We start from the raw sequence: 20,302 nt of genomic DNA on the forward strand, positions 1-20,302 counted from the left end.
TCCACAGACTGGAAGTCATCACTTGAAGGGCAGCTTCCCAAAATGTCTGCAGGAAGCAACTGCCTCTCTTTTCAAATTACATTGCAAAAACTGGCCCTTTGTTTCCCACCTTTCCTTAATTTATAAATATTTATTGAATAGTATCAAATTAACTGACATACAGTTAAGGAAACCTTCCTGTACTTACTAGATGCTGTTTCCAATCTCTGCTATTCTGCTTAGATTGTGCTTGGAAAACACAATACATCCAATCTTACAATTACTAAAAATGGATCAAAAAATGCAGTGGCCACATGAGCAAAGAGATGATCCATTACAGTTCACTCCATTGATTCAGGTTTGTTTGAAACCTTTTGATGGGCAAACAGTACATGATCTGGCATAAAGTGCTGCTACAGTAGTCTACTGGGAAAGCTGGCGTCACCTATGGCAAGCAGATGGGTTAGTGATAGCATTTTATGATGGTTTAGAGTCAGTGACAATAAATGCATCGCTTGAGTTGGCCTTGCCTGAAACAACAAACTCATGAATATAGATTTGCTGCCTCTGCTTTTTTTCTCCTATGAATCCTGGTCACATATAATACTGCTTTATAACATAACGTAGACGTGGGAAGTGTATGTCCTTATCCAGTTTCATGCTTAAGCCAGTCTATACATCCCAACTGGGAAATGTATTACATGATACAAAAATATTCTAGGCTAACGCAATACTTCAAAAGTCTAATCCTAAGAAACAATTATTATGCAAGCACCTTATTAAGACTGCAGGCATCAGCTTGCCCTGCAGTATTACATGGACACCAATGGCAATATTTAATAACGGGAATGAAGTTCACAGACTGTGCAATACTTCTCTCCCCGTACACATAGACATAACTAATTTCAGAGAACTTTGTCACAATGTCGGTATGATACTTTTCTATAATAGAAAACTAATAGCACACTGCAACACTATGTAATTCAGCTTAACACACACATGGAGGTCTTTAAGGTACTCTACAAATTAAATCTGCTTAGAACATGATAGTTCACTGGTGCAACACTCTCATCTTGTTTAACCTTAATCAGACTTAGCTTATGGTACCTATTGTTTGGTTGCTGCCCACACTCTACTTTCTGTGGCATTCTGTGTCCTAGTAATTCAAACAGCTCTTCAATCACTCAAAATATAAATGGCTTCCTGACCTCTTCTGTCATGTATGTTGCTATAGAGATATATCTCCTATAGAGATATATCAGCTCCTGAACCATAACTTGAAAATTAAATGTTCAAGTTACACAAAAAAACTTTGAAGCCATCTGTTTCTCTCCACATCTAACCAGATAACACATCCATTTTCTTGACATTTGATATGTATGTCCTGGTTTTTTGCTTAAAAAAGAGTAACATTCCTTTGACTAGTTTTTTTTTGGTTCCTCTGACTAATTGCTTCTTAATTTTCCTCATTCAAATTTGTTTATTTGATATACAAAGGGAAAAACTACCGTGTTGTCCTTCCAAATTCTTTTTTTAACCTTCACTACTCAAAAGTGGTTGCCCTCCTTCCTCGATTCATAGCTGGAATGACTTGTGTCTTTGAGGGGGCTTTACAGTGGTCCTTTGATCTCAGGTATTGTAATGTGAGCAGTAAGTTAAAAGATCACCCATTATGTCTTCTCAGCAAGCTTGGAAGCGGTTGATGTGAAACAGGGAATGTGTAAGCATTTTAGCGTCTGTTGCTTTTTTTTAAAAGAATAAAATTCAAGTAGGCTTAACTAAGAATCCAGTTAATATGCTGTAACTCCACCTTGCTGGTTAATGAATTTTTGCTTTAAAGTTTTAACCATCTGAACTTGAAATCCATGTAAGCAAATGATACTCAAAAATAATCACCAGGATAACAAGAACAATTTATGGTTTTGTATAATTATTACAACACTTTATTATACTTTATCCCTTCATTAGTCATTTTATAGAGGATTTGGTGTTAAACTTGACTGCCTTAATGTTCAGCATATCAAAACGTGTTTGGTAGAATTCAAGAAGACACGATTTTGTAATCCATTCTTCTGCAAAGCCCTAGAGTAGTCAGGAGAGACACAGCAGTGCGCAATTGCTGGGTATTTCGTAGCGTGGAAGGAGAGAGGTCCCCAGTGTCCGCAGCAGCGGGGTTTCCCGGCTCCTGAGCTGTTCTCACCCCAGAAGCCAGGCACCCTCTCGAGTGTCTGCTGACCACTGGCACAGCAAGGGGGATCGCTCCAGCACAGGTTTAGCGAATAGAGTACTGAAGCTGTACATGGCAGCCTCCATCACCAGGGATTCACGCTCCAAGTAACCTTGTCAGGAAAACCTTCACACATTTCTCAGCTGGGATAGGCACAGGACTGCCTGTAGCCGGGATAACAGCTGCAGTGACTGAGCACCTGAGCCTGCCCCAGTTGCTTAGCTCTTGAAGAAAGGTTTTGAGGGTATTCTTAGAATCATTTAGGTTGGAAAAGACCTTCATGCATGCAACAAGATCTGTCATTGGTGTCTGCCGGCCAGAGACAACTCGTTGTGCCATGTTAACTCACGTGGGAATAGTGTAATGACCAACAGAGAGACCCGACCATAGCTGGTATTCAACGACAGTATGGAAAAAACAGCATGCTTGACATTAATGCAAAATCCCGATTATTTTGAAATTACTAACAGCACAGACACACGATACATTTTTGAAACCATACAATTATTTGTGAACACCTGCTGCTCTCTCTCGGCTCCCCCGAGGGGTTTGGGGTACACCTCCCGCCGCTCTGGCACCTCCTCTCCTCCTCATCCACCCCAACCGCCGGCCCGCGGATGCACCTTTGCGGGCGGCCGCAGGCAGCCACCTGGCCCCGCGGCGGGGGTGTGGACGGCCACGCAGCCCCCGCTTGGGCGGCCGGCGCGGTGCCAGCGCGGGGCGGCCCCGCTCCGCCCTCGCCCTCGCCCCCGTCCTCCCACGGCCCGGCGGCCCGGCCGGGGCGCGGCGGCGGCGAGCGGGGCCGGCGCGGGTGAGTGCTGCGTGCAGCTCCGCGGGACACCCCGGCCCGGGGCACCGGGAGCGCCTCTGCCGGGCGGGCGGCCACCGGCCGCGGCTGCCCGCCGTCCCCCCGGGGTCCTCCGCGCCTCGGCCCCCGCTGCAGCCACGGCCGCGCGTCGCCGCGGCTCAACGGGAGGTCGGCGGTACCGTCGGTAGGACCGGGCGTGCGGGGCACGGGGGTCTCACGGGGGTCTCCGCGCCCCGCCCGACGGCCAGCCCTGGCTGGGAGCAGGACCAGGAGGGGATCTCGCCCGTTCCCTGCCGTCCTTCAGGGCCGAACCGAGCCCTGCGGCCGCCGGTCCAGCGCCTTCCTATCTCTAGTCCCACCTGCGGGCTCGCCGGGACAACTGCCAACGCCTTCAGAAAGGGCTCAACCCGCCCTAAGCGGGGAAAACTAGCCATGACACCGCGCTCCGGCGGCTGGAGAGCTGCGGGAGGAGGGGGGGCGCTGGTCCTGTCAGGCAGGCGGTGGGAGAGCAGCGGCGCCTTGTTTCAGCAGCCCTGGAGCTGGGCACCCTGCCTGTGCTCAGCCAGGGAAGAAGGGCTGCCGGCTGGTGTCGGGCCCAACGCACATTTGTCTTTTCTGGACCTCTGACCCTACGGCTCTTTCCTAAGTGGCTCTTGTCTTTAACTTGAGATAATAGACTTGATTCTTTCCAGAGTCGGCAGAGTGAAGAGTTGTCAGGACACTGAAGGAGACCGAGGCAAAAAAGGGTAAACTTACGTTCAGGAGGTAAATTGATAACTCCAAAGTTCGTAGTTGACAAATTATAGCTCTGTTATGTTAACAAGACTTTTCCTGAGATAATCTCATTCATGCTAATTACTTAATATGGTTGCGTATGTGGCAATCAAAGGCAGAACTTGGGGGCTAAAAGATACCCTTCCACTCACATGGCCACATTCTTAAATTATCAAGACTTTGGCCTTTAAATATTGAATATTGAACAGGAGTAACATCTGGTAGCTCTTTTGTTTAAGTGTTAGCATAGCTGGTATGCCAGAACCAATGTTTTCTTGTGGTATTAACAAGATTATATAAAAACTGAATATCCTTCTGAATAATGCAGGAAGAACACAAGAAAAGTTCTGCATGTGGGAGTACATAACTTTAGCCAACTCTGTCATCAAGTGGGAAAACAGCATGTAATGGAGCCAGTCAATTCCTGTTTTTTAAAAAAGGTATAATGAGTCACTTAAGAACAAGTCCTTTTGGTTTCTCATTGCTTTTGTAGGGCATGGAGGGTCAGGAACTGCCTTGTGTGCTAATTGACTGTATAGGAGGGAAGCATGGAGTCTATGAAGACCACATTGAATTTCTGGAGAAACATTTTCATCTCATCACCATGAAAGAATATCTTGAAAACAAGAAATTTCTCGGGAAAAAGATCAGAGCTATTTATATGTGGTATCACAAACCAGTTATTAATGAAGAGCTGCTCCAGAGCTTGCCTAACTTGAAGATAGTTGCAAGCTCTGGAGTGGGAATAGATCACTTGGACGTGAACCTCCTCTCCAGCTATGGTGTGAAAGTGTCCAACACTCCATTTGTTGTTTCCACTGACACTGCAGACATGGGGATGGCTTTGATGCTGGCATCTTCCAGAAGACTCGTGGAAGGTAATAACTGAAATGGTTTTAGTCTTTTTATGGGAAAGGTGACTCTTCAAAACATGCAGTTAGAAAGTATGTGCTGATGCAAAGGTAAGCTTAAAAGTAGAAATACAGGAAAATACAGGGATGAGGAAAAAGTTAAGACAAATCTGTCATGTTTACAAGAACTTGCACGCAGTGCATACCATTTCCAAACAGGCGTATCAGCAAGGTAGATGTGTTCTTCTTCAGACAGCCCTAAATTCAGGTCTCCTCTCCCTCAGCCCGTAGCCACTTATTCGTTCTACTTGTTCACTGCAGTCTTGCTTTTCAAGTTTTAATAAAAGGGTATTAAAAGGAGATGTTTTCAAGGAGGCTTAAAACCTGTCTTTGCCAAGCTGACATGTATCTGAGTCATTACAAACAAGCTGTCCAGAAATCTGTCCACCATGCTCTGTGTTTCTTTTCCATGATAACTTTGGTGTATCTGCAAGATAGCTGGGAATCATATTTTGGCCTTACTGAAAGTCTTGATGATACTACAACTGATTCATCAGTTGCACCATTCAGTATTTACAATGTAGGTGACACCTGTGGCACTGCCAGCTTCATAAGCCCTGCTGATGAACCACCATGTGTAAGAAGCTGTGTTGGCAAGGTGCATTTCAATGGCGCAATAATCTGTGCCGCAGGCAGAGAGAGATGATGGGCAGGTATGACATTTTTCCTTCTTTTCCCTCCTCCAAGGCTATCAGATGGCAGTCTCCGCCGACACGGAGTATTTCCCCGCTGACTGGCTGGGGGCTGAGGTTTCTGGGGCGACCCTGGGGATCGTGGGAATGGGCACCATTGGCTACAAAGTGGCCGAGAGAGCCAAAGCCTTTGAAATGAAGATTTTGTACCACAACAGGAACCAGAGGTAAAGCTGGTTGCAGCTCCATGCAAAGTCTATTTTGTCACTGCTTTTAAACATTGTTTGTACCTTTCACTGCCAAACTGATCTCCTGTTCTCTCCGTGTTAGGGTAGGACTATGTGCTCTCTGCACTAGTGTTATTAAATATTGTGCCAGTAAGCAGCAAGGGCCACAGATCGTGGCCAGGTTCACCCAAAAGTCCAAATCATCAGGTGAGCTCATGTTGATGAGGCAGGGCGGAGGCCAGACCGGGGCTGCGGGGAGCTGGAGACCAGCCCTGCTGCGGCATCACTGGGGCAGGGGCTGACGGCCCCAGGGGGAGCTGCCATGGGGTCCTGGGATGTGGGGAAGCCCCGGGGGGGGCAGGCAGGGACAGCCAGGGCTGGTGGTTCCCTCAGGTCCATGGCAATAAGTTGCTGCCTTATTACTGGCTCTTTATTTTAAGTGGCAAAGTACATACACTTGCTTCAAGACAGTCATTAATTTCCCAATTTATACAGAAACAAAGTCAGGAAGGAATGGGAGAGATACGTCTCACTGGTTTCCCTGTGAGTCAGGGCTCCCTGGGCCTTCCTGTCATGTCGGTGACATTGCAATAGACTGAGGAAAGGAGAGAGAGTCTGGGAGGACATAACTCCTGTGACTTAGGTGAGGCAGGGACACAGGCAGAGACATCTTCCTCTTTCAGAGCCAGCTGACAATGAAGAGCCGGACTTGCCAGCCTGTTTGCTGTCTTCTAGATGAGGTGTATGTGCCCTTCACATATGCCATGGCTCCCACCAGGCCCATCCCATCCTTTTCTTTTGTGGGAATCTGAGGGGGGCTGGGCAGTACATGCCCCACGCTTGTCCTGATACAGATCAAATGCACTGGCAGGTCCTGCAGCATGTGGTTTCAGTGAACCAGGACTGATGCACAGAGCAAGCAGACTGCTGCTGACACAAATTTCTGAAGATTTAACCCCTGCCCTGTCTTATGGGTTTCATCAGTAATTTTCAGATTAGTTACTTTTCACAGGGAAGGGAATTCATGTCAAACATCGGTTTTGCTTTTGGGTTGGAAAAGAATCCCTGTTACAACCAGGAGCTGTGACACAAATGCATTTATTTTATTATTCATTCAGTGCATTTACATGATACTGATTTCTTAGTTTCCATCCCCACAGGTACAGTCCTGCACATTTGTGTATAGTGCACTTGGTATTGTGGGAAACAGCCTAACATTTCTCTTTACTGAGTTTCAGTCAGATAACTGGCTACCTGCTTTGCACTATGGAGTGAAGAAAACAACTAAGAAACCTTTTCTCTAATGGTGATTTGAACTTTTTCTTATTGCTTACTACTGCAGTTTAATTTTGGGTTTTTCCCCTCAGAAACAAGGAAGAAGAAAGTGCCATTGGAGCTATTTACTATAAGAAGATAGATGATTTGCTCCAGCAGTCAGATTTTGTGTTGCTGTCTGTGAATCTGACTCCACAGACACACAAACTGATTGGGAAGAGGGAGCTGGAGCTGATGAAACCCACAGCTACTCTCATTAATATCAGCAGAGGTAGGGTGCGGAATAAACAAAACTGCATTATGGTTTGCTGGCATAAAAAGTCCTGGGAAAACCCAACCCTAGTACAGAGTCCGTCACTCTGAAATTTTCAGTAAATTCTCTGATTACTAGATTATTTTGATGTCTGTGGTCATATCTCAGCAAAACATTTAAGCATTTCCGTAATTATGAGCAAGTAGGTCTCTGAAATGTTAGTGAGCTTGGAGTGCTAGAAGCCCGTGTATATTTGTATAATCTCCTTAGGCTTTTTATTTATTTAGTGCACTGTTGTTGCTAACATGCATCAGGGTGGCACAGCCCATTCTGAAGTCTGGCACTGTACTTTGTTTTATGGTGCTACGTACTGTACTGCCTTTTAAAATTCCTGACTGTCCAACTCTGATGCATATACTCAAGCTTCCTCCTTGTGCTTCACCACCCTCTCTCTACTGCTGCTTCTGCTTTGTGAACATTGCTAGCCCTGCCATTTGCCTGACCACCATGCCCAAAAGGATGGTGAGAGAACAGTACAGAATATGAAAATAAGAGTATCCTTCTTACTGTAACCCAGGTCTCGTTGTGGATCAGGATGCTTTGGTGGAAGCCCTTCAAAAGAAAGTTATTAAGGCGGCTGCTCTGGATGTGACATATCCTGAACCTTTGCCAAGGTAGGACATGTTTTTCAGTTAAATATAAATGAGAGTATGTGTGTGGTTCAAAATAAGTACAAGCTTGTGAGCGCGTGAGAAGTTACATAATTTTGTTAGTAGGAGTACATGATGTATGTGCACTAGTCCTACTGAAGCGATGTCCCCAATCCTTCTGTCCTAGCCACACAAAATTCACACTGACTCATTTGGAGGATTTGTTGCATAAAAATCCTGCAAGCCAGGCAGGAGTTTGAACTCCTCTGCGTATGCTTGGGTCATGCAATTAGTTTTTATTTTTAATTATTATTTTAAATATTTCCCTGGTTCCCTTCAGGTGACGAAATAAGAGATGAAAGGTCTGTGAGTGACTAGCTCAGTATTTCTTTTCCTTTCCCAGGGATCACCCTTTGTTAAAGCTGAAGAATGTTATAATAACTCCTCACATTGGAAGCGCCACCAAAAAGACACGCCGCCTTATGATGGAAAACATGACGGAAAGCATACAAGCAGGTCTTGCAGGTCTTCCTGTCCCTAATGAAGTATTCTGTAAAGTGGCCTGCACTTAATGTTAATGCCATTAGTGTTTATCCTGGTGTGAGGAAACAGTAATTTGATCACTCTTCATGTAATTATCCCATGTGTGCCATACAGATAAAATGTATAATGTATGGGTTTAATTCATTTAAATAACCAAAAGCGATTCTGTGTGGAAAACTGCAGTATTTTGTCATGAACTTCAATGAAAAACTCGAGTCCAGAGTCTTGCATCAGTGTAATTTATTTTGCTTGCATCCTCTTAAAAATGGCCATCAATGTAACACCAAATTGAAGGACGTTTAAATCGTATTCTAGTGCCACCGACGAACTACATGGCACAGCAAACCGCGGTATGTTAGACCGGCTGTTCCTGACGCTCCAGCAGCAATGCTTATTATCTTTGCGGAATAGTTTGCAAGGCCTTTGCTGGGGCAGCCTTTTAATGGAAACGCAGCAACCAGGTTTATTTTCACCTCCAAGATAACTCACTTATCCAAGTAATAGAGCCCGTGCATAGCTATGCCTGCACGGGGCTTGGCTATGTGTGTGTATGAGCCTTCCCCCTGCTCGGGCCCCGAAGCTCGCCTGCGCCCCAGGGCAGCTCAGCCCCCCTCCTTCCCTCCCGGCGCCGGCACGGCCACCCACAGCTGCCCGCCGGCGCGGCTGTTACCGCCGCTTCCGCCGGGGCGCTGCAGGCCCGGGCCGCAGCGCCGCGAGGGGGAGCCGGCACCGCCGGAGCCGCCGGGCGGGGAGCTCCACGCCGCCGGGCCGGGCCGGGCAGGGCCAGGCCAGGCCAGGCCACTGCGGCAGCATGTGGAGCGCCCGGGCGGCGGCGGGCGCGGCGCGGCGGGCGCAGGAGGCGGCGGTGCCGCGCTGGTGCCGGGCGCTGCGCAGCTCCGGCGCCTTGAGCGGCTCCAGGGACCTGCTGAAGAAAATGCTCCGCAAAAAGAAGTAGGTGCGGGGCCGCCGGCCGGGCTGGGTCGGGGGGCTGGCGGGCAGCAGGCCCTCCCGCTGGGCTGGGCCTCGCTGCAGGCTGAGGCGGCCGGGGTCGGGCGGGCTGCCGGGCCTGCCCTGCCTCCGCCGGCGCGGGCAGGCCGTGCTCCCGCGGGGCGCCTCGCCGTGCCTGCCTGCGGCCTGGCGAGTGTGCTCCAGGCTCCCGGCCGGGCCGGGCCGTGCTCCGCCTGCGCCCGCACCGCCGTGCCTGTGCCGGGCCCTGGCAGGGTGGTTTGTGGGCACTGGGCGAAGTTATGTGAGAGGGGTTGTGAGGCTCGGATGGGGGCGCTCCCGTGTTCCCGGTAGCACGGGGGAGAGCCACCCACCCTGAGTCGCCCTGCGAGCAGCATCTCCGGTGCCCGTGGGGCTCTGATAACGGTGCTTCAGTACTGTGCCAGGTTACACCGATCTCTAAAGAAACCTTAGGGTTGTTCTTTCCCCCCCTCCACGTGCAGCCTCAGCCGTGAATGGAAGCATTGCTCCCCGCACCCCACCCGCGCCTGTAACCGCTGTGGGGAAAACTACCTGCAGACATGAAAACCTGGGTGTTGTGTCGTGTGCCTTCAGGGCAGGTGACGTTTTAATTACACAGGGAACCCGTTGTTTCTCTGAGCTGCTGAAAGATAAAGCTGATTTCCTTTCCTTTTTCCAAAAGAAAGAAGCTTTGGTATGACAGCCCTACCCTGGGATCTAAAATGGTAAGTGTGAGCTTTTAAGGTGCTGTGTTTATCTGTGCCAGGAGGAACTGGTTTCTGCTTCTGCCATTGTGATTAACTTTGGAAAAAAACATTTTCTGGTGGAGAAATAGCAGAACTTTGTGAATGCATACTAGAGCTCCAGTTTCAGTGTGACATGCCAGGATTGCTGTTGAGAGAAGCCGTTTGGCTCCCCATGGCCATTTCTTCTGTACCGATCTTTCATCTGCACCAGCACCAACACTCTCTTGCACGCTCTTGAGCCCATAGCAGAGAACTGATCCAGATTAAAACTTCTGTATACCAGCTTAGTTTTATTTTTACAGAAAACAAATTTTCACGTTTGTTTTTCAGACAAGCAATGCTTTGCAGTTAATACGTGCTGTATTTTAGAAAACTGATTTATTGAGCAGTATAACTTGCTACAAAATAATAAAGAACCTTGAGTAATACTTTTGAGTAAAAACCTTGAGTAATACATGAAAGTCAAAGATTTTGTGAACAGAAATATACTTTATTGAAACACCTGATACATAAGACCTATATAAAGCCATTACAGCTCCAGTAATGGCATTCTAAGAGCATACTTAGTAGAGTGCACAAAACTGTATATAATTGCCTAATACAAGTTTGTAACTACTTATTAATGTGGTGTTTTTTTTTAAAGATGTATAAACCAACCAAGTTGGCCTCTGTAATGAAAGATAACCAGACAAAAACTAGGAAAGAAGATAACATACGCTGCAGAGTCTTGAATAGTCTTATTCATAAAGCTGTGGCAGAGATGATGACTACCTGTGAAGTTAATCAAGAACTTTATGATCTCAAGCTGGAAATCTGCAAGGCAAGTGCCAAAGCTACAGCTTGTGTTGAGTTGCTCTGACTACGCCTTGAGGTTGGCATGGTGCGCCAAAGGAGCTTCCTTGGGTGTTGTGATGTGTGCAGGAGGAGTTTGACTGCATTGCTTCTGATGTGGCACAGCACAGCAAGATGAGGCTCTGGATTCACTTGGACACTAGGAGAACTTTGCTGCTGTTGTACCTGGCTTAGTAGACCTTTGTCACTCTAATGCAAATGCTACTTAGGCCAACTAAATGGTGATTCTCCTGGTATGACTTTTTTTTTTCTGCTACTCAGACATGGACTATTTGCCTTGCCCTTTCAGAAGGAGGTGCCTGGTTTTACCAACCTAAGTGTATCTTTCCAAGAGCCTTTTCTTCATGCAGCTGTGTGAGAGTTGGTACCTCCTTGTTGACACCCTCACCAGCGTCATTACACAGGCGGAAGACCTAAGTGGGGCATGAGCTTAATTAAAAAAAAAGGCAAGCCTAAGAAAATGACACTGGCAAGCAAGGTTCCAGAAAGAATTGGAATTTGTACCTAATTGTAGCTAGTGTTGTCATATTTCATGGGTTTGAAAGGGATGTTAAAGCTCTGATTCAGGAGCTAAGTCAGTCTCTTGTTTGTTGTCTGTAGTTTTTTCTTCTGTTTGCTGTTTTGTTAAGATTAAACAATACCAGTGTTTGGCTTAAAAGCTTGATGGACTTAGCTTTGTTAGTTAGAAACATGGAAAAAAAATTGCACCTCATAGCTGCATTTATGAAAAGGGGTTTGTCATTTATGATTGAAACAGATGTTGTTGCCAGCTGAATTCATTCTGTCTTCAGGCAAGTGATTAAAATTACATGGGCAAGATGAATCTTTTGACTCTGTATGTGCAGTATCCTTCATAAAGTATTTCTCTCTCTCTAGGGCTTTGAGGATTGCTTGTCTAACTCGGATGGCATGTCTGCACATAAAAATACTGGTTAGTGTAGGCAAGCCACAGCACTTTCAGGAGGCATTGCTGTAAATGAAACAACTTATGAGAGCGGGAAAGAAACAGCCTTCTTCCAAATATAGTACAGATTTTATTATAACTGCATAGTGCTTAAGTGTTCCTGGTGCACTGGGACGTGGCTGAGACTCAGTCCTGATTTACTCTTGAGCTGATTCTGGTCCAATATCGTTACTTCCGTTATCAAAATAAATATTCTAGTAGGCTTTCTACAATCCATCAGAATTTGGGTTTTTTTTGGTATAAAAAGTTAAAATTACATAATAGTAATACAGATAAGAATCATGCTTCAGGCTTGATACATCAAACTTTTATCCACTCGATAATATTACTCGTGATGATGAAGAAATGGCTTGTGTTAGACAGGGTTGTTGATGTGCTTACATTAGACTCAGTGTGGGAGATGGGGGAGGTTTGATCCTCCAGTAGAAACAGCCAGTTGATGATCACTGTGGGGTTTTTTTTAATGAGTGATGGGTTTCCCGAGGCAGGAGTTATTTGGTGGTGGAAAAAAGCAGTGTCTACTTTGGTTTTTGGGGACAGTCCATTCTGCCCTAGGAAAGAGTAGCACTGTCAACAGCAGACTGTGATGCAGGTTTGATTCCTGGGAGTACTCTGATGGAGTTGTCTTTTCCTGCTAACGTCTGTAGACACCTATTTGTTTGAAGAGTTGGTTTCTGGACTAGATGACCTCTGAACTGTGCCTTCTAATGGGTAGTTTATGCCTTCTCCCTCTTCCTCGGCTCTTTCCTTTGGTTGAGCCAGATAGGTTATTAGAATTTTGCTGAGTGTACTCTCGTAGCGAGAACCTGTTCTGTAAGACGCTGCTAGATGCGATGAATGACAGTTATAGAAATCTTTCAGAATCCAATTTGTGTTTCAGAAGTTTATTCTTCAGGAAGATTCTTGGTCTATCTCATGTGTGCTTTGGCCCCTGCACACCATGCATTTTCAGTTGCATGCATGACAGCTATGAATATTATCTGTTAGTGAGCTACAGCACTGGAGGTTCCCAGCAGGCTTTAGAGCTGGAGAGACTCTTACATTACAGTAGCATGGAGGACATCCTCTTTTCTGTCAATATCAAAACCAAACTCTGGGTGACAACAAACCAGGCAGTGTCACAGGTCCTTCTTTAGTGGAAACTTACACTTTCAACTATATTCCAAAACAACATGCCATAAATTGTCATTCTGGACTATTTGTGATGGTAGCACTGTCGCATTGACTAAATGTAGCACTGTCAGTAACATACAGGTATTGACAGACTTCTCCCTGTTTAATTTCAGTTGAAGGGGAGATTAGGCAGTGACTCGCCTAAATAAAAAAAGTCCTTTCAGGTACTGAATATAAATCTAATTTGGTGTTAAACTCTACCTCTGTAAAGTAATTTTGGTTCTTAAGAGCAGAGATGGAAGAAGAGATTCTCCTAAGAATTTACATATTTGGTTTGGGTCACTGTATGCTTATTCATGAATTAGAGACTTTGTTGTATATGAAGAGTGTGTATATATATAATTTTAAAGAAATGTTTGTCTTTTTGCAGGTGTCCCTGGCATCAAACTTTTCAGCGTGTCGTGTGTACTGGAATCCTGCTGCTACTGTGGAGAATGAAAGTTACGTTGAAAGTGTGCTGCGGAAGAGTGCTCCACGTATACGGTACTGCTATGGGATAAACAGTTAGACCACTTCATAAATTCATAGCCATGTACTAGTACCATTTCTTAAGTATTTCTGACAATCTATATCTGACCTGTTAGGATGCTTTAGGTTTTTAGATATTTGGAGTCAGAGCATCTCCTGTGATGAGCTTCACAGGATGACTGTGTCAGACCAGCTGTATATTCTCCTGCTGGAGCACAGCTGGCTTATTTGGCTTCTGTGCTTTCCTAGGATTGGACTGGGCTGAGCAGAAAGAAAGAGGAATTTGGATGAAGTTTCACTTCGTTGTATTAGTGATGGTGGGCTGGACATGCTGTGCACAACAGTAGGCCAGAATATGATGCTGCGCAGGAGGACTGGCAATTACAAGTATCTCCTTACAGATTCACTGGGCAATTCTGATCGCTAGGGACAATTTGGACCTCCAGAAGGGATGACTGGTACTACAGAAATTCTTCACAATACTGATACCAAAAAATAAATGTTGGGATGCTACCGTGTATTGTGATGCTTTTACCCATTTTTGGCAGAGGGTCCAGTGAGTTTTCAGGATATCATAGAGATTTTTGTCTGTCCCTCTTTCCTGGGCTCATCGTCTGCTACCCAGCCAGTCTGTTGGAGGATCAGGACTTCACCCCGTGGGGAAGGTGGCATTGAAGCATACTTGTAGAGCCATTTCCTTTCCCCCTGTTTCCCTAGGCTGTGTAATTCCTGCTCCAGCACAATGCTCTCTTCTACTCCCGGCAGCTTTCAGTATTTGAGAAGGAATGTTGCTGGCTGGGAAGAAGACAAGGGGAGCCCTGTCAGTCCTTCCTGCAGCTAGCATGTAGGACTAGTTGTCTTGCCCTGCTGTGAGGGTTCTATCCCCCATTGCTCTCACCCATACAGTGGGGATAAGGAAGCCAAATGAAGTGGGGAAAGGCCCGTGCTAGCCTGTGCATTTAGGACAAATCTAATATCATCAACACTCAGTGGGATCTGCAGCTAGTAGTTTTTGTATGTTATACATTCAGTGTTGGGATTGTGCAGTGAGGTATTGCTTAGCACTAACCTGAATGGATACCCATCAGACTGTAAATTTTGCAAACCATATCCTTAAATTTTCAGTACCGCTGGAATTAATTTAACATATTTTATCTGTCCTGGAGGTGCTGTACTGTTACTCATACTGGTGAATGCTGTATTTTTGCCAGGTATCTTTTGACGAGTCAGCAGATTCTAGGAAATGTACCCCCAATAGTATTTGTAAAAGACAAAGAAGCTGCAGCTGTAAAAGAGGTAATTGTAATCTTTGACTCAATGTACAACGATAATGATATGCAAACATGGTGACTTAGCATACCATAATGCTTAGTAATATGGAGAGAGCTGCTCATTCAATTGCTCTACCAATCTACATTAAAAATCAGTCTTTGTCTATACCCTTTCCTCTTCATGTTCCAAAGCATTTTAGCAAAGAATCTTCAGTAAGACTGATGCTTATATACAACGTAAAAGAATCCTTGTAGCTATCGCCTCATGAACTTTTTTTGACGCTACTATTAAAATTTCTGAAGTGAAGTTTTCAGGGAAGCTTGTAGGCCAGGTCGTTAGGTCAATAAAGAAATCCTAAAAAATGAAATTACAATTTTAAGGGATAATATAGGGTAGGCAGTTGTCTGTTGCCTGGTATACATGATTATAGAAATGAGGTCTGAGGAGCTGTCTTCCACATTTTAAATGTTATGTGTTTTTAAAATGCCATTGAATCTAATCAGTGATTTTAAGGTTTTTTTTACCCCAAGCTTTTTCCATCTGTCAATTGTTAACATGTTTCTAGGGAAGTGCAGATCTTTGCATAGAAGATGTAAGATCACTCATACTACTTTTTTTTTCACTTTTAAAATTATCTTTACTATTTCACATTTTCTGTCAAGATGTTGATAGTTTTAACTAGTTGAAATATTGCTAGCATAATGATGTTTTCTATGAATTTGCTGTCATTAGGACTGTGAAGTGAGATCTCTTAAATACTGAGATTTCCAGAAGAGAAAGATGAACCAATGAGTGGAATTTAATGAAAAACGTCTCCTCGAGCTGTTGATGTGAATGGAAAGAACATTAGTTGAAAAAAGCACGTTCACATTTCTGTGCCCTGAAGTGCCTTATTCATAGATGTGTTACTATTACAACCAATTACTGTTAGTGACTTATGGGCTCATGCGGTGTGTATAAGCAGAGCTGGAAGGGATAACAAGAACTTCAGACTCTCTAGAATTGCAGTGAATTGCTTGAACTTTCTGTGGTCAGAAAAATTCTGAGTTTCATGCCAATATGCCGATCCACAGTGCAAATGTTTTTCACCTGCGTTAGCATCAACAAAAAGCACAAGAACAGAAATGAACTAAACACTTCTGAAAACTGTTTATATTTGTTGTTATTCTCCCCCTAATCAACACGAGAAATTCTACACAACAAGTAACAAGTGATTATGGAAGCACTTTGTCATTACTATTACTCTGTTATTAACATACCTAGATGGAGCTACAAATATGTACTCCTGCAGGTCCTGCTGTTCAGGTCTGTTATTGTGGAACCTGTTCCATTAATCACTGTTTCTCAAGCTTTGTTAAATGACCACTTACTCTTTTTGAAGAAGAAAACCATGGACTATCTTACCTTCAAGTTCAGTGCATAGGCACCAAGAAAGTTAACCACACAAGACAAGTAAAAACTCTCCTTATATAGCTTCTGTCAGTGAATGGCACTGGGAAGCACTTAGGTGGATCATCTTTTCACAGTTTGCAGATCATCAGATTTATGTAATCCACAGATTCGAATAACAGGGCTTGAAATAACATAGCTGAACCTGATTTTTAAGTATTGGAAGACAGGGAAGGACCATCCAATTCAACTCCTAGAAGAATATGTTGAATTAGAAGGGAAGTAATGTAAAGAAAAGTAGGAATAAAAATTTCAAATGAGATAAAATTTTCACAATTAAGTACAGTCTATAAGCACTGGATATACTAGATTTGTAGCATTTACTGGTTAGTTGCCATGTTAAAAAGGAGTTGGGAACTCAGTATTTACTTGCAATAGAAATACAAACTTGCAGAAAGGAGGAAGAAGTGAAAAAAATCCTAGTGCAAGGATGTTATGAAAAAGGATTTGCCAGACTGAAGACCAAATAAAACAAAAATGATATATGTCACACAATCCCTAGCCAACTGTTCAGAATGTACATAAGGCAAAAAACTTTGTAGGAATCCCTGGATCAGTTATGCTGTTTGACACAAACTTCCTAGGCAAGAATTATAAGCAGTTCCATGTAAATGGAGGAAAAGGCTATTTTGAAATGGTTTTGCTAAATATTCCAAACATGTAGAAAATAAAATATTTGCTGTTTGATACTTGTCTGTTTCTTGTGTAGGTGTGAACAAAGTAAATTTAATACAGGGCCTTTAATATGTATTGTCTTCATGTGTTTACAGATTGAGGAATTATTGTCAATCGCTGATTTTGGACCTCCAGAAGAAGTAGAAACATTATCTCAAAATGATTCTAGGTGGGTTTTTTGAATCAGAATTGTACAAGTGTCTGTTTTCATCTCTGTTGGCCAACTTAAATTGGGTATTATTTGACACGACAGAAAGTATATTTTAATTAGGTGTGTACATTGGTGTTATCTCAGAGTTCAGCGACATAACATAACATAACATAACATGTGAGGAAATAGAAAGTAGAAGAGAGAGACTTTTTGGAAGACCTTACCGAAAAGGCATCTCAGTTTTTAAAGAGATCAGCTGGGGCCTTTTATTAACAGAAGAGGCTACGGAATAGCCTAGACAAAACTAGTGTGTCATCAACCCAGAAATTAAATATAGAGGATGGCATTTTATTTTGTGTCTTAAGCTTTCTTTACCAATGTTACACCCATTTATTAAAATTAAGGAAAAATATTGCTTATTATATATGCTCTGGTTTACTTTTATATTTTAGCGCAGACACATTTTCATAGGCTATTTTGTTGTTGGTTCTCGTGCACAGGTACCTTGCTGCAGACCACAGGTTTGCAAATATGGAAAGGGAAAGTCTATTTTTTATATATAAGTGGACCTCTGTTAAGCTGTGGAGAATGACTGAATGGTCACTTGTAACAGCATAGTGTATATGCTTTCAGAGGCAACTAACCCATAAGGTGGTATCAGAACACAGTCTTAGAAATCAGCTGTGTTTGATGTCTATGCTCTGAGCGACATAGTCATCAGACTTGTTACTTGCAGACCCAATACTTCTTCTGGTATTAGTATATTTACTTTTATGAGGGAAATATTTTTAGAATTTCTAAGAATTCAAGACTCAATGTGTTTGTGATAATTAAATTTTTAAAAATGCTTTGCAGCAGTAATATTTGTTTCTTGCTGATAATTTTCTCATGAGGATAAAAGCTCTACATTTACCACTACTCTACTTGGCTACTTTTTTTCTGGTATAAGTTTGGATTGTTATACATGAGTACAAGTATACTGATAAATCTCCCTAAGTTAATAAAAAGTAAGTTAATTTAGCATTCTTCTGTGAGGGATTTTTGGCTATTGGGGGATAAGGCTGAACAATCTATTGGAATAATGATTCTGTGGACTGGATGCTCTCAAAGCCACAGCCTTGCACTTGTGTGCTGCAGTCTGTTGGTGGAAATGCCTTTTGTGCCTTAACGTGTCACGGGACGGTTCATCAGGTTTAAATCGGAAATGGCTTCTTGGGAGAAATCACTGTTGTGACAGACTTTCCCACAGGGCACCTAACATCTTCCTCTGTTTGTGTCTTGCGGAAATACTTAAGTCCAGCTTAAGGTGCCATATGCTGTCATTCATATGCCTGTCTGATGTGTTCTGGGCACAGGCTGCTGCTTCTCACTTCTTGGAAGAGCTGTGAGAAATCTTAACTTCCTTGGGGCTCCCAGGTCCCATGCTCACTCTGTTACCTATGCATACCTTTTGCCAGAAGCAAGCAGTTTCATCTGGAATGTAGTTGCTGTATTGGCTTCCTCCCATTAAATCTGTTGATGTGCTGACAGGCTTATACACAGCCTGTCCTTGGACACATAGTACGGTGGTATCTCTTCCTTCTTAACACAGGGAGCACAATGCTGAACACAGTGCATTCATAAAGTCAAACTGAAAACTCCAGTTTATTTCTGTGTTATTCAAGTTGTCACAATTACCATTGCCCCTTAAAATATACACATGAAAAAAACCCCACAACATTTGCTTTCCTTTCCACAGTAAACTGTTCTCTTCAGCAACTCAATCTTCAGATTCACCCATGTGGTCTAATCTTTTTGGTATTGATCATGAACTGCTGAATAAGCAGATAATGGACTACAAAAGACTGAAAGTGTCAAGAGATACAGAAAGCATTGCTTGGACAGAAGAGCAGGAGCAGCAGCTTTCTAAGATTCAAAAGAAAATGAAAAAGAAAAAACCAAGGAATCCTCCTGATGATGACATTACACCACAGAAATACTTACTGGACAGAGACGAAGCTGATTACTGGGATGATAACACTGAATCAATCTTGGACTATGAACTGGAGGATGAATTACAGGAAGAGGTAAATGAATTGGAAGCAGATGATGGCAAAACTGTAAGTCAGCCTACTGATAAACTGAAATGAAGTGAAAAAGCCACTCCCTTTAAAATGGAGGCTGCCAATAGCAAAAAAAAAAGACTGCCATAGATACTGAAAGATTAGTTTTGTACAGCCTGTTTACCACTTCCTCTTTTAAACTGATAGGTTTGCCACATGTGGGGAGGTTTGCTAGCACAAGGTATGTAAGAAAAACAAAAATGCTACTTGTGACATTCTGTTAAGCAGCTTTTAAGCTGCTGCAGTTGTAGGACTTTCAACCAGAGAACAGTTTTGCAATAACAAAATACACGTAGTGCAGCACTGAGTTAAAACTTCTTGCAGTTTTGTTGGTTATTTCCAATAAAATTATGGTTTCTGTGTTGAAATAAAATGTCTTCTTTTTTTTTTGAGTGATCTGGATAAAAATAATCACAAAGCGATGGTGTCTGTTATTCTAAGGTCAGGAAGGAAGAGGGAAGCAAAATAATGGCAGTGGTGTTCAAAGAGTAGCCTTCAGTGCACAAAGACCAAGACAGGGTATTCTCTAGAGGACGTAGTCTAATGGGGGAACTCTTTACACAAGAAGGTGAAACTCATTGAAATTATGGCCGATGAAGTTACAACCCTAAAAGAAAATAAATATATTTATTTTAATATTCAGAAATTTACAGTTGTGCAATGGGAACTGTGACCAGAAAAGAATGGAGAACTGCTCATCTGTTGGGTAAAATTGGGCAAAGCATTGACTGTGACTGAAAAAATGTATTAAAAACTCAAAGGCGGAGAAAAAGCAGCAGGGAAGAATGCCCCAGTAACTGTTTGAGATTGGGAAATGGGGAATCATATAAAAAGTGAGAATAAAGCTTTCTGGCTCAAAGCAAGTGAAAAATAATAGCATGAGTGTATCAAGTCAGAAGGGCTGAAGCATCAAAAATAAGCTATAACTAACAAGGTAGTAAAAAGGAATTCTAATAAGCAACTTTTAATTCCAGTAGTTAATGGGGAAGTAAAGACAGACAATGCAGGGGAGGTTGCGCTAGAGTGTGGTGCTCGAGTTTTTTTGAAAAGATTTAAAAGACAGTGAGTGTAAGCTCCAGAATATAAAAAATAGTCTGAAGGATTTTTAGGTTGAAGAGAGGAGTTCAGGTCAGCAAAGAACACTGAAATTCACTGTAAGCTATTTAATAATCCCCTTGAAGCACATTCTGAAGATTGATTGCCTG

The 20,302-nt window shown here is 43.4% G+C and overlaps 2 protein-coding genes across 2 annotated transcripts; both read left to right on the forward strand.

Moving 5' to 3' along the window:
• Nucleotides 1-3,758: 3,758 nt before the first annotated feature.
• Nucleotides 3,759-8,447, forward strand: LOC140647044 (probable 2-ketogluconate reductase). The gene is made up of 6 exons (XM_072851407.1): nt 3,759-3,779; nt 4,282-4,666; nt 5,387-5,558; nt 6,926-7,104; nt 7,664-7,760; nt 8,140-8,447. Exons 2-6 carry the CDS (start codon nt 4,285-4,287, stop codon nt 8,306-8,308), a joined length of 999 nt encoding a protein of 332 aa, XP_072707508.1. The 5' UTR covers nt 3,759-3,779; nt 4,282-4,284; the 3' UTR covers nt 8,309-8,447.
• A 456-nt stretch (nt 8,448-8,903) lies between these two features.
• Nucleotides 8,904-19,478, forward strand: RBFA (ribosome binding factor A). The gene is made up of 7 exons (XM_072853497.1): nt 8,904-9,230; nt 9,928-9,970; nt 10,635-10,811; nt 13,351-13,463; nt 14,660-14,744; nt 16,940-17,013; nt 18,734-19,478. The coding sequence occupies exons 1-7, from the start codon at nt 9,091-9,093 to the stop codon at nt 19,122-19,124; spliced, it is 1,023 nt and encodes a 340-aa protein (XP_072709598.1). The 5' UTR covers nt 8,904-9,090; the 3' UTR covers nt 19,125-19,478.
• Nucleotides 19,479-20,302: the final 824 nt, after the last annotated feature.

Source organism: Ciconia boyciana, chromosome 2, assembly GCF_034638445.1.
Source record: "Ciconia boyciana chromosome 2, ASM3463844v1, whole genome shotgun sequence".
Taxonomy (NCBI): domain Eukaryota; kingdom Metazoa; phylum Chordata; class Aves; order Ciconiiformes; family Ciconiidae; genus Ciconia; species Ciconia boyciana.